Source organism: Danio rerio, chromosome 1 (assembly GCF_049306965.1).
Source record: "Danio rerio strain Tuebingen ecotype United States chromosome 1, GRCz12tu, whole genome shotgun sequence".
Lineage (NCBI taxonomy): Eukaryota > Metazoa > Chordata > Actinopteri > Cypriniformes > Danionidae > Danio > Danio rerio.
The window spans coordinates 59,544,766-59,571,092 of record NC_133176.1 but is presented as its reverse complement, the minus strand read 5'-3'; the positions used below and the strand labels follow the sequence as shown (position 1 = coordinate 59,571,092).

At 35.3% G+C, this 26,327-nt stretch overlaps 1 protein-coding gene across 1 annotated transcript in view; it reads left to right on the top strand.

Moving 5' to 3' along the window:
• Positions 1–79: 79 nt before the first annotated feature.
• Positions 80–26,327, top strand: part of c3a.6 (complement C3a, tandem duplicate 6) — a 44,953-nt gene continuing 18,705 nt past the window's right edge. Inside the window, exons 1-23 of the mRNA NM_001008582.4 lie at positions 80–203; positions 2,965–3,160; positions 3,315–3,483; positions 3,604–3,677; positions 5,382–5,470; positions 5,547–5,629; positions 7,718–7,805; positions 7,960–8,062; positions 9,366–9,486; positions 9,722–9,837; positions 11,348–11,494; positions 12,157–12,360; positions 14,348–14,539; positions 15,528–15,680; positions 17,461–17,590; positions 18,194–18,265; positions 21,015–21,209; positions 21,750–21,849; positions 23,489–23,580; positions 23,663–23,802; positions 25,333–25,545; positions 26,093–26,153; positions 26,230–26,316. Coding sequence (NP_001008582.4) covers positions 133–203; positions 2,965–3,160; positions 3,315–3,483; positions 3,604–3,677; positions 5,382–5,470; positions 5,547–5,629; positions 7,718–7,805; positions 7,960–8,062; positions 9,366–9,486; positions 9,722–9,837; positions 11,348–11,494; positions 12,157–12,360; positions 14,348–14,539; positions 15,528–15,680; positions 17,461–17,590; positions 18,194–18,265; positions 21,015–21,209; positions 21,750–21,849; positions 23,489–23,580; positions 23,663–23,802; positions 25,333–25,545; positions 26,093–26,153; positions 26,230–26,316 — 2,896 coding nt within the window. The 5' untranslated portion in view covers positions 80–132. The remainder of the gene's footprint in view (positions 204–2,964; positions 3,161–3,314; positions 3,484–3,603; positions 3,678–5,381; positions 5,471–5,546; positions 5,630–7,717; positions 7,806–7,959; positions 8,063–9,365; positions 9,487–9,721; positions 9,838–11,347; positions 11,495–12,156; positions 12,361–14,347; positions 14,540–15,527; positions 15,681–17,460; positions 17,591–18,193; positions 18,266–21,014; positions 21,210–21,749; positions 21,850–23,488; positions 23,581–23,662; positions 23,803–25,332; positions 25,546–26,092; positions 26,154–26,229; positions 26,317–26,327) is intronic.

Genomic DNA, 26,327 nt, shown 5'->3' with positions numbered 1-26,327 from the left:
ATCATTGGCTTAATGTTATTTATATTATGCATAATGTGACGTTTTGGTCGGCGAGAAAACAGGAGGGGTTTTAAATCAGCTGTGCACACATGAACAAACACACACACACACATACACAGATGGACTGAAAAGATGGAGGTGAAGCTGCTGTTTCTCTCTGCTGTTCTTCTGTCTTCAGCGCTCCTCACACTGTGTGACCCACTGTGAGTATTTTTAGTTTTTAATAAGTTTGAATGAAATTGTATTAATGTTAATAGATGTCACTAGGACTTGTCACATATACAAATCCAGTCACAGACATTACTTTTTATGGTAGTGATGTGGATACGCTGGTTAACTTGGTTATAATGTTACACGCAGTGTTGGGTTACTTTTAAAAAAGTAATCGGTTAAAAATTACTGATTACTACTCAAAAATTATAATCTGTTTACATTACTAATTACATTATGTAAAAAGTAATCAGATTACTAATTACTTTTGTTACTTTTAAAATAAACCTATGAAAATACTAAAAGTGCAGCTCTTTCAGTAATTTAATATTCACTAAAAAGCAATATAATGGGTTATTCACAGCAGCTTGACATATTCAAAAGAGTTAAAGAGATAGTTCGACCAAAACTTAAAATTCTATCATCATTCACTTGTTCCAAACCCGTTTGTCTTTTTTTTTTTAACACAAAAGAAGGACATGAAAAAAACTGGATACCTGCAACCACTTACCTCCATAGTATGAAAAAGCACTGCAGTGTTTGGGTGTTGTGTTATTAGTCTACCGAAATGTGTAAATTCGGATTGAATTTCAGATGAGATGTTAAACCGAGGTCCCGACTCTCTGTGGTCGTTAAAAGATGTCCTTTGAAAAAGAGTAGGGCTGTGTCCGAAACCGCATACTTCCATACTATATAGTACGCTAAAATCAGTATGTGAGCCGAGTAGTATGTCCGAATTCATAGAGTTTGAAAAACAGTATGCGAGAAGTACCCGGATGACTTACTACTTCCGGCGAGATTCTGGAGTGCGCATTCTATGCATGCTACGCTATCCCATGATGCCCCGCGAGCGAATTTATGAATGGGAGTAAATTGATGCAAATTGCGTAGCTACGTCACATGACTATGTCAAAATGGCAGATGTAGTACGTCCGAATTCCATTCATACTTTTCACATTCATACTGTATAGAAAGTACTTTTCTAACTACTGAGTAGTACGTTTAAATTGAAATGCAGTACCTACTGAGTAGTAGGCGGTTTTGGACTCGGCCTAGGGGTTTAACCCTGACTTCCTGGCCAAATTTGCCCACTGGCCTCTGTCCATCATGGCCTCCTAACCATCCTCATATCATAATTGCTTCATCATTCTGGCTGCGTCCAAAACCGCCTACTACTCAGTAGGTACTGCATTTGAATTTAAACGTACTACTCGACCGTCAGAAAAGAACGTTCTATTCAGTAGGAATGGAATTGGGACTTACTAAAGCCGCCATTTTGTCATCAACACATTTTTAGACTACTTTTTATGTATGTATATATATATATATATATATATATATATATATATATATATATATATATATATATATATATATATATATATGAGCAATTCCCGCGTTATGGATGTGACATTTGCAGTAAAAACTCACACAGAATTTCACACAGAAAGTATATGTTGACATTGTATCGAAACTTCTGTTTATATTTTCCAAAATAGCTCACCACAGAGTTATGGTAGCAGAAAAATATCAATATGTAAACATGTTTTATATTCTAAATTAGAAAAATAAACATGCGTTATGGATGTGACAAAAAAAGTTTGCGAATTTGCAATGGACAACAGATTATTTAGAAATTCTGACAGTTAAACTGCACAATTAACCCAAAAGAAACAATGCTCATCAAACAGGTATGAATCGGCTCACTATAGAATTATAATGATTGATTTTATTTTATTTGACATTTTTGCATTTATGAAGAAAAAGTGTCGTTATGGATGTGACACATTTGCGTTATGGATGTGACAGCTGTGAAATAGCCACTTGTGTGATTTTGGCAAATTAAATATAATAGTTTGAAATACTGACAGACACATTTACGAGTATTTTTACAGTATTGTAAAATACTTGTTAACACAAAAAATGTAGAAATGGTTTGTCTATTTTGGTGAAAACTAAATTATTTTTTTATGGCAAGGTTGACATTTGCATGGAATTTGCATGGAATTGCCCATATATATATATATATATATATACATATATATATATATATATATATATATATATATATATATATATATACATTTTTTTTTTAGACTACATCTTATGTACAATTGTATATATTGTAAATATAGTGATTTTTGACTTCTGAAGTGACATACTTCTCGGCTCGCATTCTGATTTTAGCAAACTATACAGTATGGAAGTATGCAGTTTTCGACGCAGCGTCTGAATATTCTAAAACACCAATGTATCATATTTTCTCACTTTACTGTAAGACTTCCCCATTTTGCTGATCGCCCCCCACCCCCTTGGACTTTTTTGATACCTATTAATCTGTTGGACGTCTCCAACAGATTCAATTTTTCACCTAAAATCAAGAAGTTAAGCTTTACAGCTCTATTTACATGCCCCTCAATGTCAACTTCCTTCTGGAAGTAAATCGCTCAGCCCCTTTTTTCTACCCCCTCAAGAGAGTAGATGGCATAGGCATTTGTAGCTCCGCCCTCTTTTTTAAAAGAGCAGAATCTCATTTGAATTTAAAGCGACAGTCACCAAAACACCACAATTAGGATCAAAGCCTAAAAGGGTCCGTTTCAGAGTGTTATAAAACATTATTTATGTGCTGTTTTGAGCTGAAACTTCACACACACACACACACTCAGAGACTTATTTTACATCTTATAATGAAACGATATACAGTAGTAGGTCACCTTTTTAATGTAAAATATGACAATGATTTGATTTCCTCAGATATGTGCTGTCGGCTCCTAATCTGCTGAGAGTGGGTTCATCAGAGAATGTGTTTGTGGAGGCGCAGGATTACTCTGGAGGAAGCTTAATCGTGAAGATCTCTGTAAAGAACCACCCGAGGAAGAACTTGGAGATCCTGTCGAAAACAGTAACACTGACCGACGAAAACAATTTCCAGATCCTCGCAGATATAAAGGTGATGCCACTTTGACACACTTTGTTGTTATGCAAGAGATTGTGTGTGATTTTTAAAGGGCAAACTTCATATTTGAACAATCAGCTATTTTAGTTACAATTTCAATGTGTTAAAGCATGGAGAGGATATTTCATTATTAATTAGTGTTGTGCAGATTCCCAGTGATCGCGACTATTTCTCTGATGATCCTCTGGAGAAGCAGTATGTGTATCTGCAAGCTCAATTTCCAACTCACACTCTGGAGAAAGTGGTCATGCTGTCGTTTCAGTCTGGATATATATTTGTACAGACTGACAAGCCCATCTACACGCCTGGTAGCAACGGTAGGAATGAAGTATATGCCTAAACATTATAAGCTGCATTAGATATTATGTTAAAAAGCACAAAATAAACTATTTGCGGTTGAAAAAGTAACCATATGTCATAATAATTTTTTTATGCAGTTCAATACAGGATCTTTTCACTGACATCTGGTCTGAAGCCACTTGAAAATGCTGGAGTATCAGTGGAAATCATGGTAATCTTACTAAAATCCACTTAAACCTTCCTAGACAGTGACATTATGGGAAGTCTGTCTTTCTGTTTTACATTTACATTTACATTTAGTCATTTAGCAGACGCTTTTATCCAAAGCGACTTACAAATGAGGACAAGGAAGCAATTTACACAACCAAGAGCAACAATGAATAAGTGCTATAGACAAGTTTCAGGTCTGTAAAGTCTAAGAAGGGAAGTATTAGTAGTATTAGTAGGGATAATCCAGTTTGTGTCATGTTTCAACATGTTTGAAATTATTTTACAAATATATATTCGGTCATTGAATTTATTTCTCGGTTTAAATAAAATTAAGGAAAGTTTTATTGCTTTTTTTTGTAAGATTATCATTATTTTCACAGTGGAAATAATGATCATCTTACAAAAATGCACTAAAACTTCCTGAACAATGATATTTCTTCATGTGTTTGTTTATTCATTTATTTTCTAATAATTCAACGTCTCATTATCAGTTATTCCTTACTTACTGCACTATTTCCAGCCAATTAGAATTAAGAATTCCATCTGACCCTTGGAATAAATTAAAACTGAACATGTCTTTGTGAAATAATTTCAAACAAAAAGTCGACACCAAATGTTTTATGTTACTTTACCTCTTTTTAATACGTTTAAATAATATTTTTAGTCAGTTTGACTAATTTAAGTAGATATGACTAGAACATTTCATTTGATTCAACTAAGCAATTTAAAGCAGTAAGATTTTATTTTACAGTGCGTTAACAGTGGAAAAATAATCTTTCAAAAATGCATTGAAACTTTGCTAAACATTGATATTTCTAGATGTGCTTTATTTTCTAATTATTCAATGACTCATCATCAGTTATTCCTTACTTACGGCACACTTCATCCGACACATGGAATACATTAATATAACTAAACATGTCTTTGTAAAAAAAAAAAAAAATCAAACAATTATGGTAAAAATAATGGTAATTTTACCAGAAAATGCTATAAAACTTTGATAAAAAGCAATGTTATTTCTAGATGTACATTATTTCCTAATAATTCAACAGCTCACTGCACACTTTCCAGCCAATCAGAATCCAGAATTCCAAAAGTCCAATGGATTAAATTAAATATAATTCATTCGTTCATTAAAATTCCTTCGTCCTTTTATTCATCAGGGGTCGCCACAGTGGAATGAACCGCCAATTTATCTAGCACATGTTTTTTAAACAGCAGATGCCCCTCCATCTGCAACCCGATACTGGGAAACACCCAAACACTCTCACGTTTACACTCATACACTATGGCCAATTTAGTTTATCCAATTCACCTTTAGCGCATAGGTTTGGATTATTGGGGAAACCGGAGCACCCCGAGGAAAACCACGCCAGCATGCAAGAACATGCAAGTGGAGAACATGCAAACTCCACACAGAAATGACAACTGGCCCAGCCGAGACTCAAACCAGCAACCTTCTTGCTGTGAGGCGACAGTGCTAACCAATAAGTCACTGTGTTGCCATACTTGAATATATCTTAGTAAAACAATTGAAAACAACAACACTGGACATAATGGGGATTTTACAAAAATAATGCACTAAAACCTTTCTAAACATTAATATTTCTAGACCTTTTTGCTGTTCTGGTTCTTGTAAATTAGCTTTATTAAAAACTTTTTTGAACAGCATGTTTATGACTATATGTGAATGTTTTTTTTAAAGGATCCTCAAGGCATCACAACCATGAGAGAAACCATATTTCCAAAGCAAGGGATTAGATCAGGAAAATACATGGTACCTCAGCCTGCCAGGTGTGTTTATGCTGAAAACATGACATGATGATTTTAGTTTTCAGTTTTGATGTTACTGATGTGCTTGTGCTTTTAGTCCTGGCATCTGGAAGGTGGTCACAAGATTCACAAACACACCACAAAAAAACTACACGGCCGACTTTGAAGTCAAAGATTATGGTGGGTGACTTACGTCTGTCTGCTTTTGTTCAATATTCCTTTTCCTTTGGCTTAGTCCCTTTATTTATCAAGGGTTGTCACAGTGTAATGAACCTCCAACTTATCCAGTATATGTTTTATGCAGCGGATGCCCTTTCAGCCACAACCCAGTACTTTGAAACACTCAAACACACTCATTAACACACACTCAATTCACCTATAGCGCATGTCTTTGGACTTTGAAGGAAACCGGAGCTCCCGGAGGAAACCCACACCAACATGGGGAGAACATGCAAACTCCACACAGAAATGCCAACTGGTCCGACCGGGACTCAAACCAGCGACCTACTTGCTGTGAGGCCACAGTGCTTGAATATGACAACTATAATATAACATATATACAGATATATGCACAGGATTTTCCCAGAGATGGGTTGCAGCTGGAAGGGCATCCGCTGCGTAAAAACGTGCTGGATAAGTTGGCGGTTCATTCCACTGTGGCGACCCAGGATTAATAAAGGGACTAATGCGAAATGAAAATGAATGAGTTAATAATGCACACCTGAGGTGGTGATGTGGTCACGAGGTAGATTGGTTGTAAAAGCTCAGGTGTGCATTATTTTCTATTATTTTCTTATAAATTATTCCACTTATACACTGGTTTCCACATCTAAATCAGTCAGATGTTGTATTTGAGACTTTATTTGTCAGGTTTTTGTCCTCAAACTGCTCCTGTGTGTTGCACTAGTTTCTTCCACGTCTCCTCCAAACCCTTCTGTTGTGTTTTGATGTGAATTCTGACTGTTGTAGCTGTGAAATAACTCGAATCATTCAGCGTAGTGATATGGAGCTGTAATGCTCTCACAGCCTGCCGGAACTACTTTAGCTGTGCGTTTATCTGACAATACCCAAACACTTTCATCAGCCAATCAGAATATGGCATTCACCCCAGGACAAGCATTCAGCCCCAGATTAATAAAGGGACTCTGCCGACTAGAAAATGAATGAATGAATGAATGAATGAATGATATGCACAAGATCATTGGATAACTCTAAAAATGTGTTTATTTAGCATATACATACATACAAATATATATACAATATATATATAGACAATACATGTATGTAGTTGCAAGGGGGGTTTAGCATGAATTACAGCAGCACTTGAACTGACTGGTGCTATTTTTAATAGTTACTAGTTATAGTAATTGTTATTTTTTTATGTAAAATTATTATTTTTATTCATATTCTAATCTTATTATTTAATTTTAATTTTAGGTGACTTTTAGTAATTATTTTCTCTGTGTGCATTTTAGGATTTAGTAATGTTTGTACTTCAAATGTGAATATAACAGAGTTTATTGACAATGCAAGTCTGTAAAATAACAAGTACTGGCAGTTTATTACCATGTTTCTGAACCATAATTTACAAGACCATTCCAGACAATATTCATTAATTTTCTTTTTGGCTTAGGCCCGTTATTAATCCGGGGTCGCCACAGGGGAATGAACCGCCAACTTATCCAGCACGTTTTTATGCAGCGGATGCTCTTCCAGCCGCAACCCATCTCTGGGAAACATCCACACACACTCATACACTACGGACAATTAAGCTCACCCAATTCACCTGTACCGCATGTGTTTGGACTTGTGGGGGAAATCGGACCACCCGGAGGAAACCCATGGGAATGCAGGGAGAACATGCAAACTCCACACAGAAACGCCAACTGAGCCAGCCGAGGCTCAAACCAGCAACCTTCTTGCTGTGAGGCGACAGCACTACTTACTGCGCCATCGCGTCGCCATCGAGACAATATATCACCTAGTTTTAAAATACTAGATTTATATATAAAACTTAATATTAAAATAACTTAAAAATGTAATTAAAAGTCATTTTTTGAATCTTTTCAACACGTTGGAGAAGATATTAAGCTCTCATAATGCAATTCAGAAGCATAAATTGAACAAAATGACTTAATTTACATATATTTTATGAACATTTTTTACTGCACAACCTTTTCAGTGTAGTCTTGGTCCTTTTACTTCTGAATGCATGAATATGAACATCTGTTTGGTCTTCATTGTTGTTTTGTGGCTTTATTTTTATAGTTCTTCCCACTTATGAAGTGACATTATCACCCAGTAAGTCATTCTTCAGTGTGAAAGATGACAGTCTGACGGTTAGCATCGAAGCCAGGTAAGACCATTATATGTATTTTCATGTCATTTGATCTACTTCAGAATGGTTTATTGCTCTGTACTTCAGTGTTACTCCTGAAGTCTGTTTCTTTATATATTTACATGATATACCTGCTTAACGAAGACATCACAAATTAAATCTGCTTTTCTAGATACCTGCATGGAAACAATGTGAACGGACATGCGTTTGTGGTGTTTGGAGTGATGGAAGATGACAGGAAAACCAGCATTCCCTCTTCTCTTCAAAGAGTTCAGGTGAGCTCTTAAAGAAACACTCCACTTTTATATAAGTAGGCTCATTTTACAGCTCCCCTAGAACTAAACAGTGGAGTTTTACCTTTTTTGAATCCACTCAGCTGATCTCAGGGTCTGGTGGGCGCATTTTTAGCTTAGCTTAGCATAGGTCATTGAATCCAATTAGACCATTAGCATCTCATTTAAAAATTTCAAATAAGAGTTTAGAGTTTAGACTAGTTTGACGCTGTAGAGTGTAAGATGTAATATCTTTGTGCTACTGCAGTCAAAGTTCCTTGATTATTACGCCAGAATGAGAGTATAGTTACTTAATACTTAACATGGTTACTTAATAGTTACCCATATTAGCTTTGAAAATAGTAACTTTTGATTTTATGTCAGACTTAGTACATGATGTAACTATAGAAGAGTAAAGCTTTAAACAGGAAAATAATCTAAACTCTCTCTTTTTAACATTTATGAGTGAGATGCTAATGGTCTAATCCGATTTAATGATTTATGCTAAGCTAAGCTAAAAGTGCTCCTGCCAGACCTGGAGATCGGCTGAAAGGATTCATAAATGTTAAAACTCAGCTGTTTAACTCTAGAGGAGCTGTAAAATGAGGCTTTATCCAAAAAAAGTGGAGTTTCCTTTAAATTAAAGCAAACTGATGATGATGTTTACATAATCTGCAGATATCAGATGAAGAATGTAATATGTACATGATTTAACTACAGAAGAGTCAAGCTTTAAATAAGAAAAGGATCTAAACTATTTATCTTTTTTCTTTTTTTTTGAGTGAGATGCTAATGGTCTAATCCGATTCAATGATCTATGCTAAGCTAAGCTAAAAGTGCTTCCACCAAACCCGGAAGTCGGCTAAATGGATTCATGAATGGTAAAACTGAACTGTTAACTCAAGAGGAGCTGTAAAATGAGCCTTTATCCAAAAAAGTGGCGTTTCCTTTAAATTAAAGCAAACTGATGATGATGTTTACATAATCTGCAGATATCAGATGAAGAATGTAATATGTACATGATGTAACTACAGAAGAGTCAAGCTTTAAATAAGAAAAGGATCTAAACTTTTTTTTTTTTTTTGAGTAAGACGCTAATGGTCTAATATGATTCAAAGATTTATGCTAAGCTAAGCTAAAAGTTTATCCACCAAATCCTGAAGTCAGCTTAATGAATGAATAAATGGTAAAACTTAACTCTTTAACTCTAGAGGAGCTGTAAAATTAGATTTTTTTTTCCAAAAAAAAAAAGTGTAAATTCCTTTAAATTGATGCAAGCTCATGTTGATGTTTACATTACCTGCAGATATCAGATGGAGAAGGTAATGCCAAGCTGACCAAGCAGACCATACTCCAGACCTTCCCGGACATCAGCCAACTGGTTGGACGATCGATCTACATTTCAGTCAGTGTTCTGACAGACTCTGGTAAGAGTTATTATAGATGCAGTGCAAATTTACTGTAATTCATGCATTTTTAAAACCACGTTTCACAATATATAAACCAGGAATTTTGTTATAAAAATGCTATTTATTTATTTTTTAGTGTTTAAACACTATTAATTCCTTTTTATACATAATAATTTATACACAAATAAACTTTTAGTTGATGTTTTACAGTATATATTTAATTTCATTAATCAGTGTTTTGGGTGTGTTTCAGGCAGTGAATTAGTAGAAGCTCAGAGGAGAGGCATACAGATTGTGACGTCTCCATACACCATCAATTTCCAGAAAACACCACAGTTCTTCAAACCAGGAATGCCCTTCAGTGTCTCGGTATTAAACGTTTCTTTTAAATAGGTCATCTGTATTCATAAAACAATTGGTGAAAATAATCAAACTGACCTGACATTTCTGCCATGATTCACTTATTACGCACTTCACTGAAGGAACTTTACACTTCACATTTTTGAATTGAGTTTAATTTAATTTAATTTCTTTATTTGTATTATGTGTATACAACTTGTATTGTACAATGTAAAACTTGTTGTTGGGACAACATGAAGGAATTAAGTTAACTTATTAGTTTTTACAAATTTAGGTGGATTAAACATAAAACTATTAAGTTATCCCAAAATAAATATCAAGAATTGTGTTGTTTCAGCTCATTTTAACAAAATAATAAAATTAAACCAACAACATTTTCCAAGCAAACGGCACACTAAATGCAGTTAAAACCAAATGAAATGAATAAAATAACTGTGTAATGTACAATTAATTAGACGTGCAGACTTAACCAATACTACACTACCTGACAAAAGTCTTGTCATCGATCCCCGTTGTAAGAGCATCTAGTTCATCATTTGGAAAAGTGGCAGAAGGTAGTTTTTTTTCCGATAAATCATCCGTTAAACTGCATCCCAATTATCACAAATACTTTTGGTGAATAAGTTTGGTGAAGGAAAAATCATGGTTTGGGGTTACATTCAGTATGAGGGCATGCAAGAGATCTGCAGAGTGGATGGCAACATCAACAGAGGGCAAATTCTCCTGCAGGATAGCACTCCTTCTCATACTTCAGCCTCCACATCAAAGCTCCTGAAAGCAAAGAGTGCTCCAGAATTGGCCAGCCCAGTCACCAGACATGAACATTATTGAGCATGTCTGGGGTAAGATGAAGGAGGAGGCATTGAAGATGAATTCAAAAGACTCTTGATGAAATCTGGGAGTCCTGCAGGAATGCTTTCTTTGCCATTCCAGATGAATTTATTAATAAGTGATTAGCAGAGATGTATGGATGCAGTCTGCAAGCTCATGATGGAGTCAGACACAATATTCATTCTGTCTCCACTGCAGCAGGACTTTGTACTCTATACGGGACATTATTTTTGTTCGGTGACAAGACTTTTGTCTGAGCAAAGTCAGACCTTACTGTCCTAATGAAATCATTCAAAATCAAGGCATGACCATATTTTACTGTGCTCAAATAAGCGTCATTTAGAGGCCTTTGCCTTTCATATAAGACACTTCTGACACCAAAAGATCAACTAGAAGGCAAGTTATTATTTGTTGTTCCTTAAACTTGGATAGGCGACAAGACCTTTGTCAGATAGTAGAGTAAACAATATCCTCTTAAACTCTTAATTTACTATAGCACCACTAAAATAAATCCTAAATATACAATTTATTTTTTAGCTATTGGGGAATTCATGTGTTGATTCTAGGTACTTTGCAAAAAAGTATTTTAAACATTTCATCTAATCAGTCATAAATTTAAAGCCTGTGTTGTTGGCGTACATGGGGTTGGTGTACTTACTGACTGTTTATCTTTTTATCACTCATTTAGGTTTACATAACAGACCCTAACCAGATGCCTGCTGAAAATGTGGAAGTGTTGGTCAATCCCGGAGGAGTCAAAGGTCAAACAAAATCCAATGGCATTGCGAAGCTTACCGTCAATTCAATTGAAGGATCTTCTGCTCTGGAGATCACTGTAAGACCTTACATCTCAACTGAACTGATGTTGATTTTTTACAGAGTTTAATGTGTCTCAGGATTAGTAGAATGAAATAGTTCCTCTTTAACCAGTCTAAGATGCTTTGCCAGTCTTAGGGCTCATTGACAGCAAATGCGTCTTTGATTCTGGAAATGCGAGATGCAGCGCTCAGGATTGAGTTTTAATAAAGACCATTGGAAATGGGAAAACAATAATAGAAGCACTTGAAGATATATCATACAACTCAAAATATCTGGACAAGGCCACAATGAGTGCCTCCTACACCATGATATAATGGTAAATAGAAGAGTTATCATGACTTTCTACTATAAACAGAAACAGCTTGCAATTGTTGTCCCGCTTCCTAACTCTTCTGATTGGTGCATTGCTTTTGGACCTGACAATGATGAGCTGCGCTGTTGAAAGTTGAAGATCTTTTAACTTGACACAGTATCTGAAAATTTGGTAGTCGTGTGCACGGCGCTTCTAAAAACACGTTTACATTGGAAAACAATTGAAAAGTAGTGCAGTGGAAAGGAAAAACAGCCCCTTATGTAGTTTCAGCTGGTGTTCAACACAAACCAGCCTCAAACGCACACTGTTTCTGTTGATGTTTTCTGTTTTTAGGCTTATAATAGCATCAATCTGTCCACTTCCAGGTACAAACCAAAGATCCCAAATTTGACGATGACCAGCAGGCACTGAAGAAGATGGTACCTCAGGCCTACAAGACCAAAGGCAGCTCCCAGAACTACCTGCACATCGGCATCGACGCTGCAGAGTTTGAGATCGGCGATCAAATGAAAGTCAATCTGAACCTGGGGAAAAGTCCAGGAGTCAGAGATCAAGATTTCACCTACATGGTATATGATAGACTTATTTTAGAACAATCAGAGCAGTGTTAGTCTGCAACATGCTACCAATACTACACTTTACAATAAGGTTCCATGAGGTACAGTGATGTGGTCGTAAGCTCGGGTGTGCATTATTTACCCATAATTTAATTCAACAGACCATAGTCCATTATTCTGCATATACTATGGCTGTTATACGTATACTCTGCTTATACTGCAGTATACTAAAGCCACTGTTGAGATGTTGTATTGTCAGGTCTTTGCTCCTGTGTGTAGCACTAGATTCTTCCACATCTCAATCCAAAGCCTTTATCTGAAAATACAGACACACCTTAGCATGTTCACGATGAGCCAGTCAGAATTAAGCATTCAACAGCCCCACTGAATAATGTTAGTTATTGTAATTACTAACAATATTTAAGAATAAACAGTAGCGTAAAGTGTAAATCAGTTTTAATAAGTTCTGAATTGACTAATGTACTATGAAAATAGGCAAAGCAGTGTCGCTGTAGGTAGTGCTGTCGCCTCACAGCAAGAAGGTCGCTGGGTCAAGCCTCGGCTCAGTTGGCGTTTCTGTGTGGAGTTTGCATGTTCTCCCTGCGTTCCTGTGGGTTTCCTCCGGGTGCTCCGGTTTCCCTCACAGTCCAAAGACATGCGGTACAGGGGAATTGGGAAGGCTAAATTGTCCGTAGTGTATGAGTGTGTGTGTGAACGTGTGTGTGGATGTTTCCCAGAGATGGGTTGCAGCTGGAAGGGCATCCGCTGCGTAAAAACTTGCTGGATAAGTTGGTGGGTTATTACACTGTGGTGACCCCGGATTAATAAAGGGACTAAGCCGACAAGAGAATGAATGAATGATTATGAAAATACAAAGTTGTGCTTGGTAAACATTAGTTAACAACAAGATCTAACAATAAAGGACTTTATTTACATTAATACCAAAAAAAAATGCTGTAATAAATGTATCGATCATTAGTAAACAGGGTTCAACGCTAAGGATTTTTTCTACTGGTCCGATCGGGCAAGTGGTTTAGATTTTTACTTCCCCACCAAAAAAAAGGGAACTTAATAGCTATTTTTAAAACACATATTTTAAACAATGTGTCAAAAATAAAGTCTGTAAATCTAGAATTTCAATACTTAAAAAAACAATTGTAAATATAAGTGTTATGCAAACAAAAAGAGCAGTATGGAAAATGTGGAGGCATTGTATTGCAGTTTGAAATTATTTTAAAAAAGGTGGCTGACTTGTCAAACTGACGGCAAACTATGCATAACATCACTTCATTATTATTTTGTCGTGTTTTTTTCATGTAAATGTCTACTTCCAACACGTTAGAGACAGATATTTTCGTTTAGCCTTTTAATTTGGTGTTGCCGCCATGTTGCTGTTTCTACGCTGTATTGGTTGTTACCAGGTTACAAAAAAATAAATAAAAATAGCATGGTCAAATCAATCAGATTAAACGAATCAGAAAGCAATATGTTGTTAACGACATTACAGAGAAGGTAGCATTTAAAGATTTAAAAGCACAAACTTAAAATGCACGCAATTGACAAATAGTCACAGACAAATTAAATGTTAGTGACAAGGCAGCACTGTCCCAATCGGGCCAGTAATGATCTGGTCTACTGTCCCAAGTGTCTCTCATGCTGGCCCTGGGCCACCGGGCAGTCCTTATTGTTGAGCCCTGGTAAATACAATAACTAACGCTAACTAAAGGAACCCTGTTTTAGTGGCTTCAGATGCTGAAGATGTGAAAAAATGGAAAAAGATGGCAACCCATAAATAGACAGAATAACAATATTATAACAATATTATCACAATATTATATTATAAAATCACTTCTCAAATATTTACCAAACAGAAGTTAATTATGTTTTAGATTAATTGAACCAGCAGATTATAATGGAAATGGTCTTGCTGTACTAGATTTAAATCAAACAAAGTGTTGCATGCATGTCAATGAAAAATGTATTTTATTTGCATTTTCAGATCTTAAGTAAGGGTCAGATTGTTCAAGCAGACCGGTTTAAGAGGCAAGGCCAAGCTCTCGTCACTCTGTCTCTACCTGTGACCAAAGAGATGGTGCCGTCCTTCCGCTTCGTGGCTTATTACCATGTGGGCTCGTCTGAGGTGGTGTCTGATTCAGTCTGGGTTGACGTGAAGGACACATGCATGGGAACGGTTAGTAAACCATGTATTATTACTCCTTATTTATTAATCCCTTCAAAATTCACTTCTAGTGTAAAAGAAACCTTACAAATTTCAAAAAAGAATATATGATATAATTACTAACAAGCAAAGCAAGCCCTGATTAAAAAAAAAGTAACGCAAAAGCAACATAACACATTATTGTGCTTTCTTTAACCCTTGTGTATTGTTCAAATTGACTACCCTTTCGTTATGTTAGTGGCTGTTTTAGCCCCATTGACTTCTATTAATACCATCAACAGTAAAAATTGCAAATGTTACCTCTTTCCAACAGGGAAAACCAGCAACAATCAAGAATGCATGATAATATGCTGCCATGGCTTTGCAATCAAAAAATGTCATTATAATGTAAGTCAATGGGGCAAAAACAGCCACTAGCATAATGAAAGGGTAGTCAATTTTTGGAGTTTTTAAAAAATGTTGTGCCAAATGGAAGCATCATTCACCTGCTAGTACGTTTGTGTGCTTTTTATACAGTTTCTATTCTAATTTGCAGGTTAAGTAAAATTAAAGTATAAATTGATATGCAAAGTCTTCGTATAAATGATAGAAGTGAACAAAAATATTTTCCCCACCAGCAAATATTAATCTAAGCAAAGCAAACCGACATCAAAGATTAAAGCAGACACTTACACACTATAACACCATCACCAGTGACTAAAACGCTGAGGAATATCCACAAGATAGAAGTAAACATTGCTAAATTGCAGTTTTTTCAGGGACATGAAGGTTTTAAATTATTGAAAAAAGGCTGTTGTGCAGAGAGTTAGATTGCATGTGGCCAGAATTTACAATTTATGATCATTTCTCTATTTATAATTATTGATTAAGTGATACAAATATTCATATGATTCAATATGAGCGGACTGTGCTGCATTTCTATGGAGATCCCAGTGTAGAGATACCAGTGTTGGTCTCTGCACAGGTGCTATTGAGATCCAATAGATCTTTTGTTTTTCAGCTAAAGGTCCAGGTGAAGGAGCCTCGGCCGATCTACCAGCCAGGAGAAGAGTTCAGTTTGCTGATAACTGGAGATCCTGGAGCCAAAGTGGGTCTAGTGGCGGTGGATAAAGCTGTGCATGGACTCAACCAGAACAGACTCACTCAGACAAAGGTGAAAAATCCTCTGTACCTTAAACCACTTAAACTCTGCACCGGGTCCGTGACGTCATCGACTTTCGCTTTCAGATTTAAAGGGCTAGCGTTGCACCAGACCCCCGTAAGTGGTGTCGTTTGAAAGTGTAGAATCTATATTTTATGCACATATGCATCACTTTGGTTTTTATTCTACTGTATAAAGGTTATTTACACTTAAATACACAGTATTTTGGATACCCGAGCTGGGTATTTTACATTGGTTCATTTTCATATTTTTTATATGACACATGTACAAGTTATAGCTCAAATGAAAGCTCTTGCCGGTGCTCATACAGTTCTAGCAGTCTTTTTACTGAATTATATTCATATGCCAAACAGTTGTTGAATGAATCGCGGTGTTTCCATGGCGCAGAAATGTAAACAATACATTCATGATCAATAAGCAGCCCCAGATAGCACAGACAGCTGTCATCTCTGACCTTATGCTGTGCCCTTCAGGGCCATTCTCCTCTGTTTTTGTGATCCTTTTATATGTCTGATGTGGTCCAAACACAGTGAATTATGTTTGATCAAACAAAAGAATAGTGAAATATGTAAACAAGGATTGGTCTCTGTGGCTTGTACAGCACCTCTCATCAGTTGGAATACAATAACTTTTGCATAGATTATGGTAGAGACATTTTTATTTTTTTCCTATGATTACAGACATGTGCAGGAACCACCAAATTTCATTACAGCACGCTAGACCACACTGAACCTAAAAGGTGCACTTTCAGATTTGAGTTTATTAAAAAAAAAATACAAAAAGCGCACCGCAAGTGTTTAAAATAACTGTATATGTTGTCTGTGTTATAACACAGACAACATATACAGTTATTTTAAACACTTTCAATAGTGTTTTATGGAAATTCAAAGGGTTTTCTTTAAAATGATACAAAATTTGTGCATTTACACCTCTGCATGTGGATTTGGGAAGCTTTTAAATTTGGGTAGGCAAAATCCAGGCGGAAATCCCCAAATAGCAGCAGAGTTTAACTGATTAACAACCATTAGCTGTGTTTCCATTCAAAGTTGTGAATTAAACTTATGTATGGAAACATGGAGTATTGCTTAATACATTTGTGAATAAAGCAGAGTTTCCATCCAGTGAGAAACAAAAGAGAACAAAGTCACCATTTCCTGATAAACTGGAGCAAATTTCAGGCAGAGAAATGTAGATTAGGGCAGTAGGAGAAGCCACTGTGGTGTTTTTTCTTTAATAAACAAGTTGTGCTCCAGAAGATGAAGACAAAATGCAATGAACGCAGTGAATGCGGCGGCTTTTGGAGGCGTGAGATGCTCTTTGGGAGCACAGACAGATGCTCAAGACAGTTCTAGAGTGAATAATAATAAAAGAAGATTAATACTGAAGCACTGTGACGACGGACTGTTGGCTGAGATCTTTCACAATCAGCAAAACAACATTTCAGATCTGCAACAATGGAAAGCTGGAAACATGAAACTGCAAACTCCCTGAAACACTCATTTATATATGATCATCATCTGTCAAAAACTACATCACATGACTTTACTGATGTGCATGCTGGAATTGATCTGGTAAATTTGTTTCTGTCATAGTTTATGTGCAATTAATCCCACCGAATTTAATCATACAGAAGTTTTTATGCACATCCTGATGTCTCTGTTAAGCATTTTTTATGCGATACTCCAAATTGCGCATAAAATTATACAGATGGAAACATACCTTTTGAGTGTTTTTGGTGCTTGGTTTATAAATGGCCTCTTTGTTGCTCTAGATCTGGGATATTGTGGAGAAGCACGACACCGGCTGCACAGCAGGAGGAGGAAGAGACAGTATGGGGGTGTTCATTGACGCAGGTCTGATGTTTGAGTCCCACACTGCTGGAGGAACTGAGAGCAGAACAGGTAGAGGATATAAACACTGATAAAACCACAAGTCAGAGGTCACGTGACGTTACTGATCACCCCTTAAAGGGGTCGTGAACTCAGAAATCACAATTCCCATCATTTTTTGACTTATAAGATATCATTGCTTGAGTTTCAGAACTCAACACTTTCTATTTAGTCTAAAAACAGCTTACAGTTGAAAACTAAATTATTTGCCTTTTACTCCTGTGCACTTTTATGTCTGAGGTGATGTTTAACAGAGATTTTCACACTTTTATACATAATTTTAGCGAATTTCTTATGACTAATTTCTATGGTTTTCTTTGCCATGATGACAGCACGTAACATTAGACTAGTTATTTTGCAAGATACTAGTATTCAGCTTAAAGTGACATTTAACTTAACTAGGTTAAGGAAAGTGAAGTTAATTAGTAAAGTCGTTGGACAACAGTGAGCTGTTCTGCAGCCAATCAGAAAAAAGGGGGCTTATAATATTGATCTTAGCAGTTTGATTTTCTATTTGTTTCCAACTAAACTAAAAGAAAGAAGGTTCATATAATAGAAAACACTGTGAGAATGCTGCTCTGTTAAAGCTCATGTTGATTTGTAAATATGCTCTAGTGCCCGAGTGTGTCATCCCTTCAAAGAGAAGAAGAAGAGCTGAGAGTCTTCAGAAAATCACCACTATATTGGGTGAGCAGCTTTTTTGTTTTTATATTTTGTTTTTATAAATATGTGATATTTAAATTGAGTGTTTTGCGATAACGATAATATTTCTTACAATTTAACTGACTTGTAAAACACTATATATATATATATATATATATATATATATATATATATATATATATATATATATATATATATATATATATATATATATATATATATATATATTTGTTTGTTTGTTTATTTATTTATTTATTTATTTATTTGTTTGTAATGCTCATATACAAGCTAATAAAAAAATAATGTCAATATCTGCTTCTAAAATCACATACTTCCAAATAGGGTTGTAACGGTATGAATTTTTTACGGTATGATAATCGTCTAAAACAATACCACGGTTTGACGGTTTCGCGGTGTACGGTATTAAATAGTAATTCTCATAGCAAAGACCCTGAAAAGAATAAGAACACGTTTTCTGACTGAACAAAGGTTTTATTTCAACAAACTTTTGAAAGAACCATTTTAATAGAACTATAGAAGTCTTTTATGAAAATAAACTGAAAAATCTCCCATTTTAATAAATTAAATTAGAAGGAAAAAACAAGCAAGGTCTTTTAAGATTAGACAAAAATAAACTTAAACTGTCCTTCCTTATAAGCAGGATAATTGGGAGACCAAAAGTGCAATACCAAGTTTATGGCTGTAAACATGTATTTAAAGCGTTGTTTTGTTCAGTCTAGGTTGTGATGAAGAAATGTAAGCATGTTGAGATTTTCAGGACTTAATCTTGACCGCTGAGGTGAGAGAATGTGTCCACTTGTACAATGAACAAATAAAAAAATAAGAAAATAATAAATAATGTGTCAAAGTCCAAATAAACATGGTGCAAATCCTCAGTAAAAAAATAGATATAAATATTTACTATACTATAAATAGTTACATAACGAAACTAGATTCAATATGGAACATCCTTAGGTTTTATGTGCCAGCATGGATATGGTTGTCTGTGAATATGGATTTGGATTTGGTTGTCTGCAATGCAGACAAACAGCTGCACCTTCATTTGCGTCTTTTGAAAACAGCAAGAGCAGCAGTTCGTCTTTGCTGTGTCACTGTTTTGTCACGTTTCTGTGCTGCTGTGCATGCAAAAGTACTTAGTATGAAAATTATTTCATGCAAAACTTTTTTTCTGCGTTTTATTTAGCCGCATAAATGTATGCCTATCTCTCATTCCGTGTTGTTCAAAAAGCTCATGTTGGTCCACAAACAAAAGCGAAACCTATGCTTATTGGTTGTGATATAGCGAGTTTGAACCAATCTGGGCATGGAGGAGGGACAATGCATCAATGTATCATGTCTGGTTTGTCCGGAGACACAGTGACGAGCGTTTCTTTGTCAAATCAGCGTTGTCAAATTTTGATGACGTAACCGCACTGATTCCGGAGCCTCTGAAAGTCCGCGAATGTTATGTGATACAGCACTGGAAAGCTGAGATTCTCTTCTTTATGCCAATCTTTGAATTGTATAAATCAGAATCAAAAGTTATTAAACATTTAAGAGCAATACTTATTTTTAGCCGCGGGCAGCTGTCTCGGTCTTAAAGGGTTAAAACCGTTGATATGCAATTGTTCATGGTATGATAATCGTGCACGTTCAAATCGTGGTAGACCGTCATACCGGTATATTGTTACAACCCTACTTCCAAACTATATAATATGTTAAAAACAGTAAGTGAGTTGAGTAGTATGACTGAATACATAGTATTGGAGAAACGGTTGGCGAGAAGTGACCTACAACTTTTGGCCAGATTCTGAAGTGTGCATCTGATGGACCTTATGCTATGCCATAATGCACCACAAGAGAATTCATGAATGTGAGTGATGTGATGGCAAAAAGTGACCTTATTCTTCACGTATGAGCGGACGCAACTTCTGAAATCTTTTTGGCTCAAGACTTTCGGCCTCATTCACTTTTGTTGATTTTTTTTCAGACATTAAAAACAGCTCATTCTGCTGATTGATGAGGCAAATTGATCTTCATTCATTCATTCATTCTCGTTTTGGCTTAGTCCCTTTTTTAATCAGGGGTCGCCACAGTGGAATGAATTGCCAACTTATACAGCATATGTTTTACACAGCGGATGCCTTTCAAGCCCAGCACTGAGAAACACCCATACTCTCAATCACACTCATACACTACAGCCTGAGACTGAGGGGGAAACCGGAGCACCCGGAGGGAACCCAGGGGAGAACATGCAAACTCCACACAGAAATGCCAACTGACCCAGTTGGAGCTCAAACCAGTGACCTTCTTGTTGTGAGGCAATCATGCTACCCACTGCCCCACCATTGCTTATTATATGATTGCATGATGCAGATTTTAGCTTCAACACCAATCAGACACACCTGGACTAGCTAATCGAGCTCTTACTAGGCTTTCTAGAATCATCCTCGGAGGTGTGCTGAGGCAAGTTGGAGCTAAAATCTGCAGAACACCGGCCCTCCAGGACCAAGTTTGTAAACCCCTCTTCTACTATTTATGTATAATCATGAACACACTTGTTCGAAGAGCAAGTAGTTTGACCGTTTTCTGCCGTTCATTACTGCTAGTCATTTCTATTTGTAAACAATCAAAGTTGTAAAACAAGCGCACTTTGTAGAATAAAGTCAATCCTATAATCGCGATAACCATTATTTTTCCGATATATTGTGCAGCCCTAAAATTAAGTGATTTGTGGATGAATATAAAGATGAATATTGTGTTGTTTTGTCAGCGGGTCAGTACTCTGGAGATCTGCGGAAGTGCTGTGTGGACGGCATGAGGGATAACAAACTGGGCTACACGTGTGAACGAAGAGCCACGTATGTGTCAGACGGCGTCGAGTGTGTGAGGGCCTTTCTGCACTGCTGCAATGATGTGGTTTCTCGAAGTCTGGAGGCCGGAGAGGAGGAGATGATTCTGGCTCGCAGTATGTGTTGAATATTTACGTTCGCTAACACTCCTTACACAATGCATTCAGTCATTCATTTTCCTTCAGCTTAGTCCCTTATTTATCAGGGGTCGGTAACCGGCAACTACTCCAGTATATGTTTTATGCAGCGGATGCACTTCTAGCTGCAACCCAGTACTGGGAAACACCCATACACTCTCACAATCACATACACACTCATGCACTACGGCTATTGTTGTTAATTCAGTTCACCTATAGCGCATGTGTTTGGACTTTGGGTGCACAATGAATAGAAGATGGAAATAAAATAAGCAAACTATTTATTTAAGATAAAATTGTAATTTATTTTGTGGTCACACTACATCCAGTTTTATTTAAGAGCTGTTTGTATGTTAAAATAAATATGTATTTTAGTAAAATTCATACTGTATTTAACTAAAATACCTTACAATTTAAATTATATGTATTTTTTTTACATTTATTTTATGAAGCTTTCATTTTTACACTGATTTTTCACTGTTTATTTTTTATAAAATGAGTCTCTGTTAACCCACACAGGTGAGGAGAGCGACTATTATGAGAGTTTTGAAGAAATCACCTCACGCACACAGTTTCCTGAGAGCTGGCTGTGGTCAGAGGAGATTCTGCCTGTCTGTTCGTCTAATAGGAGATTATGGTAAGTTTGAGGCACAGTGTTGAGGCAAGGTGATTTTTATTTTTTTTTTAAGCAGAAGTGATGTGAATTAATATATTAGAAATATATATATATATATTTTTTATCTAAACAGTGTGTAAAATTGTCTATTTTTCCTATATTATACACTTAAAAAGTATGCAGAGTATAAAAGTATTTAATAAATGCAAGCATTAAAACTTAAAATAAATTAAATAATAAATAGAAATAATAAATTTTACGGTTTATAATGAAGAAAAAGCAAACTAACATTAGGAACTAATAACTAACATTCATTAAAATTGAATCAAAAAATAACCCCAGAAATATCTAAGGGTGCTTTCACACCTGTGAATCGATTCATTTGTTCCAAAAACAGGGAATAAAATTGTTTCATTGTTGCTCTTTGTTCTTGGTGCGGTTCGCTTTCACACGGCAAAGTTTCTAAATGAACCAAAATTGCTAAAACAAGTCAGGTGCGAGTAAACTTTATTTAAAATTCATGACGATGAGCAATAAGACATTGTAAGTGAAAAGCTGCACTTTTTATTTTGAATGGTGACACCCTCAGACGTCATCCCTAAATATAGAGCAGAGGTAAGACTTTCTCATGCATAGCAGTTGGCTTACGCATTATAGGCTTTACATTATAGAAAGAAATAACAGATAAACTAAGACTGCAGTTCGGTCAGTTTTCCTGACGGATAAACAGCTTTCATTATTATTTCAGCATGCTTTCACTTTCGTATTTGACATGAACTGCACATTTACTGATAGGAATGACCTCCCACCCTACTCATAATTCTCTCGTCATGTAGCCGCATATATGCCTATGACATGTCAATGATGCACAGGGATATAGCCTGGCTCGAATCGTTTTGCTTTCTCATTGCAATCGATCCGCTCCAGAGTTCGTTTCAATCAAGCTGAGACCACCTCATTCAGGTGATTTTGGACTGATTGTTTTGGTGTGGATTTGAGCGCGATTGCTGGTTTTAGATATGCCAACTGAACCGCACTAACTGGGGAAACAAGACAGGTTCTGATAGAAAAGTCTAGGTGTGAAAGCACCCGTAAAATTGAACACTACTAACACAAAAACAGACGCTAAATTAAAACGTCAGAAAGCAGAGAAAAGTCATAATTTTTAAGTGTATTATGCTCATGCTTTACCCAAAAATACTCTCTGTATAGTTTTATTAAAAATAATAATTTCTGTATGGTTTTTATTAATTTGTGTTTTTAAATATGTTGGTTGTTTTGTTTGTTCTATAATATACATTGCATAAAATATCTAATTTATATTTATTATTATTTGTGTCATTTTTTAATGCCTGTATTTATTTTAAAAAGTATAATTTTAGCATTTTTATTTTCTACGTTTTTTTTATTAATTTGTTTTAATCTTAGTTAATTAACTTCTTTAAGTAGTATATATTTATTACAACAAAACAAACGTCCTTTCTGTTTTTGACACATTTTGCATACGTACTGTAGAAAACACTTGCTAAACAATCCCTCTTTGCACTAATCTCCAAAAAAATAATGATAATTATAATAATTGTACAAAAATGTCAATAATATTTCTGCTTTTATAATTTTTTTCATTTTCTTTCTGTCGCAGTGCAACAACATCTGTCACAAAAAGCCGAATCTACCTGAAGGAATCCATCACTACCTGGCAAATCTTTGCTGTCAGCCTGTCCAAAACACATGGTATTGAAGTGTGAATGTTATAGACTTGTGTAGTACAGGTTTAGATGTTGATCCTCATGTAACGCTGTCTGTTGGTCTGCAGGTATTTGTGTGGCAGATCCACATGAGATGATCGTGTATAAGATGTTCTTCATTGACCTGAAGGTGCCGTTTTCAGCCGTGCGCAATGAACAACTGCAGGTCCGGGCCATCCTTCACAACTACACCAAGAAGAAGATTAAGGTAAACGCATGGGGAATTAGCACATATGCTCCGTTTCTATTAAAAAAACTCATCAGGCTCATAAACTCATTAGCTCCTTTTTTTTAAACATTTTTTATTCCATGAATTTTTTAACGGATTTGTTTGTTTTTTTAACAATGTGTTGAGAAATGTGACTGAAACAATCTTTATTTATTGTATTTATTTAATATTTATTATTAAGTTACTTTTCAAACTTATTTGTACTGAAATATGTTAAAGTTTTTTACAAATTACGTACATTTTTGACCCTAATATTAGAAAATAATCATTTGTGAAAAAAATGTAAGTCCTACAATCTTTATTTGCTTCGCGTTACTTTTCAGCTCATTTTTTATGAAATTCCCTTAATTGTCACAAATTAATTTATTAATTTATTAGTATTAGAGTCAGAAATGTGACTGAAACTTTCTATATTGATTGCATCAAGTTACTTTTTGAGCTCATTTGTATTGAATTATCTTTTTTTACACAAATTACATACATTTTTGACCCTAATATTATTAAAAATAATAATTTGTAAAAAAATTAAAGCATTACAAACCTAATTTATTGGATCAAGTTATCTTTTGAGCTCATTTACAATTAAAAATGTTTATTTTTTCCACAAATTATTATTTTTTATTAATTTTAGGGTCAAAAGAAGTAACTGAGAAAATCGGAATTTATTGCATCAAGTTACTTTTTGAGCTCATTTTTATTGAAATATGTTAAAGCTTTTCACAAATTGCACACATTTTTTTCACAAATGATTTTTTAGTATTAAAGTCAGAAATGTGACGCTCTTCATTTATTACATCAAGTTAATTTTTTAACTCATTTATAATATTTTTTTTTTACAATTTCCCTTAATTTTTCCACAAATGTATTTTATTAGAATCAGTCAGAAATGTTTTGAGTTTATTTGTATTGAATTATGTTTTATCTTTTCACAAATTACATACAATTTTGACCCTAATATTAATAAAAATAATCATTTGTGAAGAAATGAAAGCGATACAAACTTCATTGATTGCATCAAGTAACTTTTTGAGCTCATTTATAAATAAAAATGTTTATTTCTTCACAAATTATTATTTTTTTTAATTTATATTAGGGTCAAAATGTAACTGATCAAATCATCATTATTGCATCAAGTTTTAATTGTTTCAGTTTTAATAAAATATGTTTAATTTTTTCGCATTTTTTCATTTGTAATGAAACTATTTTTTTTTCTGTGTACATTTTTCTGGAATTTGTTTAATAGTTAAAAACTATTTAATCAACAACTATGTCCAATTATTTATCATACATTTATTAAATGTATATACAGTTTTTACAAATTTATTGATTCGGATCTATGAAATTAGTTTATTCATTGTCTGTCAGTGTTATGACTGACTTTTCTCTCTTTCTCTTTGGTGTTCGAATAGAGATGTTGATATTTAACATTTAATCGTTCAGCTCTAGCAGGCATTTAGAGCCAAACCCCTCAGTTAAAGTGTGGCGGAGTTTAATCTGTTGGTCTTTCAGGCACGGCTGGAGTTCAAAGAAACGAAGCACATCTGCAGCTCCGCCAGCAATAAAGGCTCCTACCAGACTGAGGTGGAGGTGGAGTCCATGTCGTCCAGGACCATCCCGCACGTCATTATTCCCCTGGAGCTGGGAAATCACTGGATCGAGGTGAAAGCGGCTGCGTTCGACTCTGTTTACAGTGACGGAGTCAAAAAGATCCTGAAGGTGGTGGTGAGTGTGAACTTTCCTTCTGAAAGAGTTAAGGGGATAGTTCACCTAAAAAATAACACTTACTCACTGTTTACTCACACTCAAGAGGTTCCATGTGAGTTTTGAGTTGTCTTTATCTGTTGAACATAATAGACAATAACCGCCATTAACTTCTAAAGTAAGAACAAATTACTGTGAACTCAAAAAATGACTTTTGCTGTTTGTTTGAAATACTCTTTTTCTAACTTGCGGGGAAATAATTCTAACTTACCTGCTCAAATAAAAGTACCCCGAATAACATTACAGCAAACTTCCCTTTCTCCCTCGCTGCCACAAACCAGGAGAAAACGTTTTACAGTAAATGGCGATTCCCAACCTACCGCTTCTGCTTCTAACCAAAAAAAAAAAAAAAAAAATATATATATATATATATATATATATATATATATATATATATATATATATATATATATATATATATATATATACACACACACATACATATATAGAGAGAGAGATCCTTAATTTAAACAACGATCCATCATGTTCATTATCATCTTTGTTTCAGTCTGAGGGAGTCCTCACTATGGTGCAGGAGACAAATGTAGAGCTCAATCCAGCTAAAATAGGTAAGAGTTCAGAATAATAGAGTTTTTCTTCTCAAATATCAAAACAATTACAGTCAGAATTAATTTGAACCATCAGGTGGACTACAGGAGGTGTCGGTGCGGAGCGGCAAACCAGACACTCGGGTTCCCAACACTCCCGCTAACACCTACATCTCAGTGACCGGTAAGTGGAAA